General features: G+C 39.4%; 1 protein-coding gene across 1 annotated transcript; it reads left to right on the plus strand.

The window, feature by feature from the left end:
• Positions 1-2,758: 2,758 nt before the first annotated feature.
• KRTAP26-1 (keratin associated protein 26-1) lies at positions 2,759-3,388 on the plus strand. Its single transcript, XM_006155272.1, has one exon. It carries the CDS (start codon positions 2,759-2,761, stop codon positions 3,386-3,388), a length of 630 nt encoding a protein of 209 aa, XP_006155334.1.
• Positions 3,389-4,591: the final 1,203 nt, after the last annotated feature.

A 4,591-nucleotide genomic window follows, 5' to 3' on the forward strand; every position in this document is an offset into this window, starting at 1 on the left:
TACATGAATTTTTTTTTGAGAAGTTTTTGCTATAGGTTTTGCACTTGCCAGAAAGACAGAAAGAGACAGAGAGAAAAAAAGTGAAAAATCACCCACCATGGGGGATGACTGTGCCGCAATCCCTTCTCTTCCATTCTCCTCTCCGGATTTTGGGCATGCACGCACAAGCACCCAGCATGAGTTTAAGCCACCAGGTCCAGGACTCAAACTGCGATCAACTACATGGGAATCCAGTGATGTAGCCATTACGCTAACTGCTGGTCCCAACATGAACTTTTTATTACATTTACTATATCCTTAACACAGCACTGAAAAAGTATTAATATTCCATAAAATGATACCGATAGTAACTTGGGATCAGTGCATTTATGCAAATTACTCATGTTATCATGGTTATTACATAACGGTATCACCACATCTCTACGTAATGTCATATTGAATACTGGGAGACAAAACAACTTGAGGAGTCAAGGATCCTTTGTTGAAATATTGATCTTCATATCTATTCCTGTAGCTTTCTAAACCTCAAGGTTTTTCAGATGAATACTTGAAATAGTAACATTCTTGTATAGAGTTGTAAGGATAAAATGACATTTCACATGTGAAAACCCACACCAGAATGTGTGCCACAGAATAACTATTAAGTGAGGCCCGTTTTCTCTTATTCGACACACCCTCTCTTTGTGGAAGAACATTCGTGTGTGCGTTGAACAAATACAGAACACATCCACATATACTTAAACACAAGTACACTGATGTACTAATGATGTGGGTGTGAGGTGCTTGCCTATATTAGAGAAGAGCAGACACAAAGCATCAACACATAAACTTGATAAGCATTTAGCTAAATATGGCTGCTAACTATTACTAACGCCATTTTGTTGATGCAACCAGGATTTCACAAGAAGACTCTAGCAGCTATATTCAAAATCAGGTGATGTGGGCCTGGGAGTCGGGGTAGGGGTGAGTGGAAGCTCTCCAAACACATGAAGTACATCATTGAAGAGTAACACTGACCCAAAATACTGATATAAATTTAAAATGTTAGTATAGGACCTCAGAGACTATATCATTTTATTCTCTTATTCCTTACCCTTAGCATTAAAATTGTCCTGTTTTGCCTTATAAAGAAACCAACCTTTTACCATAGAAATCTACTTCTTCTGGAGAAGGAGACTTGATAGATGTGGGCATTTCCATAGAATACTGAAATAAAAAAAGTGTGATAATTTAAATTGAATTTTTAGCCAAAGGGAATTGGAATTTAGATCTAACAAATCATTTAAATTTCCATTAAAACAGCCATTGGAGCCACTGGATATGTCAGTAGAAGAAAAATATGCAGTGGACTGGTTGAAGCTAACCATGATCATGCATTTTTTAAAAAAATTATTACCAAAAATATATATCCTCAAATAGCTGTGAAAGAACTCAAACAGGAAAACTGATCCTATTGCCTGTGTGAAGCAGTTTCGAAACTCCTTTTTTTTTTTTTTTTTTGGCAATTAACATAAGAACTAGTCTTGGAAACAAAACAAATCCATGTATTAATCACTTCATTTTATTTTTTATCAAGAATGTTATTTTTTGATGTAATACAAGTAATCATGATTAAAAAAACCTGTATTGCCATAAAAAATATAATATTGCTGAAATCAGCAGTTAGCATAACAGCTGTGTTGCTGGACGCCCATGTAGTTGACCACGGTTCGAGTCCTGGACCCAGTGGCTTAAACTCCTGCCAAGCCTGTGGGCGTGCGTGCCCAAGATCCTGAGAGGAGAATGGAGGAGAAGGGATTGCAGCGTGGCCATCTCCCCCTGGGGGATAATTTCTCACTTTCTGTCTCGCTGTCTCTGTCTGGCCAGTGCATGTGCCCTATAGAAAAAACTTCTCAAAAAAAAAAAAAAATATATATATATATTATATTGCTCACCTTTTTAAAAGAAATTCTTCTTTAGTTTCATTTACACTGGAATCCATAACTAATGGAGCCCAAGTTTATTAACTATGTTTTAAAAAACCTTAAACATAAACCAGGCCTTCAGTCTGACTCAGTTTACTTATTTACTGAAATGAATAAAATGAGCACAAATTTTTTGAATAAAGATATTTTGGTTGAAATTCAATTTCTACTAAGATTCAGAAATAAAAGAAATCACATTGAAAATACTCAGAGTAGTTTAGTCTTTCTACCACTTAGGCTATAGAGATTTTCACTTTCTTTTACAGCATACTTGCTTATATCTCACCTGCTTTTGGTCATTTCTAAAAAAATAGTACAATTTTCCTTCAAAGAGAGATAATTTGCCACTGTTTCTAAGAAATTTTCTACAGCTGTTAAAGATAATTCCAAGAGAAGAATGTTAAGAATGTGCAATGGTGGTTATAATTGAAATGGGTGCATAGCCTTCAAACATGTCTGTTTTGGTTGGATAATTTCAGGAGAGCTCCTAATAAAATTCAGTCACATTGGCTTATAAATAAATGCATACACACACACACACACACACACACACACACACAGATATTCAATCAATGAAAAGCATTGCAAGGAACATCCAGTTTTATAGGAGGAGGAGCACTACTTCCTGAGTTCTAATAAAGGGTTCTGATGCAGCCTCATACAACGAGGAAGAGTCTGTATACGAAACCACCACCTTCCAGGGATATATAAAGGGCCAAGCCAATGAGGAGTAGAATGAAACTTGAGACATTTACTTCTCTCCCTCAACCACAGCCTGTTCTCCAAGCCTCACCATGTCTTGCCGTAACTACTGCTCTGGAAACTGCGACTCAGGATCCCTCAGAAACTCCTGCCATGTTCCTCTTCCCCCCTCCATTGCCCTCTGCTCTACAAATGTGAGCTGTGGAGATGTTGTCTGTGTACCCAGTAGCTGTCAAGATGGTTCCTGGCTCACGACCAACTGTCAAGAGACCTGTGGTGAACCAGCCAGCTGCCAGCCCAGCCACTATGAAACTTCTTGCTACCCTTCTTCCACGGCTTGCTATGCTCCCAGGCCCTGTCAAGGAACCAGTTTTTTGCCTGCTGCTTCCTTCATCTCCAGCTCCTGCCTCCCAGTATCCTGTAGACCTCTGAGCTATGTGTCCAGCAGCTGTCGTCCGCTGAGCCCTCTGCTCAGTAGCTACCAGCCCGCAGGCTGTGTGCCCACTGGCTATCGCCCCCAGACCTGTTTGTTGAACAGCAGCCGCCCGAGCCTCCTCACTTCTGGATGCCGACCCGTGGGCTGCTCGACCTATGGTCCTCAAACACTTCATGTTGTGCCCAGCAGCCTCAGGCCTCTGCCGTCCCTCTCTGGTGGTTGTCAACCTCTGACCCACGTGTTTGGCTCTTGTCGTCCATCTTGCTCTGGCCTGGGAGGCCAGTAGCTTCCCTGTTCCAGTGAATGATTATGCTGAGGATCCAGGACAAAAGTTTAAACGTGTGGACTTTGGCCTGTTTCTTAGTTGTGCCTGCCTTTTCTGGTTTTCACTGTGCCTGACCTAACACCTGTTGCTCCTTTCACGCTTTTTATCTTGTATTCCTTTTCCCTGGACATAAAAGATCAGCATACCATGCTATTCAATGTTGCTTGAGTATGGGAAGAATGTATTTGCTTCATACTCTAATAAATAAGATTAAATCTTAATTAAGAATCTAGTTTGTCTGTTTTTCTTTCTTTACTTGATTTCAACACAGAAATGGCCAACCTCAACTGCTTACAAGTTATGTGAATAAGATAGGTGATATTCAACCATATGTTCTTACCTGACAGTAGGAGGATAGTTTGACAGTTTATTTCTCAAGCTGTTTTTTAGGCTTCTGACCCCATACATTGAAAGACCCAAAAAGTCGCTTGTGAAAATTATTTTTAAAAGACAAAACTAAGAGTGATCTTTCATTTTTGTCTTTCAATGAACACACTACCAGTTTCTGTTAAACACTTGATGGCTTCCTATGATTTATTTCCATAACAGAAACACCCAACCCTTTAGCATAATATCTGGATTCCCTTATTTTCTCTCTCCTTCCTGTTCCTCTGGCTTTGTCCCCTTCTGCTCAATATTATAAATGTTAAGCTCCTAGAATCCTGAGCTACACACAGTCTCCAAACATGCTTTTTATAATCAACTATCCTTTTGTATATCTTATAGTCAAGACTAGAATGTCTTTCTGCTCTATCTGCCTTGAAAATTCATATTAATTTTAAAAATCTATTTGTCAGAGGGCACATGTACTTGCCAGAGTGAAACAACAGAAAGACAAGAGAGAAATGGAAGGAGAAAGTACCCTGACTAGGGTGTGGCCTGACCACAACCTTTCTTTTCTATTTCTCCCTCCTGTTAAGATTTTGGGCATACACATCCAGCATGTTTTTTAAGCTACCTGATCTGGGTTAAACAGCTTGGTTGGTCATATGGTATTCTACTCCCTAACCACTAGGCCAAGGGGTTGACCCTTATATTCATTTTTTAAAAACACAATCCATTTTATTCAGTGAAATAATTATTTCTTACCTACTGTATTCCAAGTCACCATTGCCAAGTACAAGATACAGAGGTCTTGCACCAGTACCACAGTGTTTACTGGCA

This window comes from Tupaia chinensis, unplaced genomic scaffold, assembly GCF_000334495.1.
Source record: "Tupaia chinensis unplaced genomic scaffold, TupChi_1.0 Scaffold000443_1, whole genome shotgun sequence".
Taxonomy (NCBI): Eukaryota; Metazoa; Chordata; class Mammalia; order Scandentia; family Tupaiidae; genus Tupaia; species Tupaia belangeri.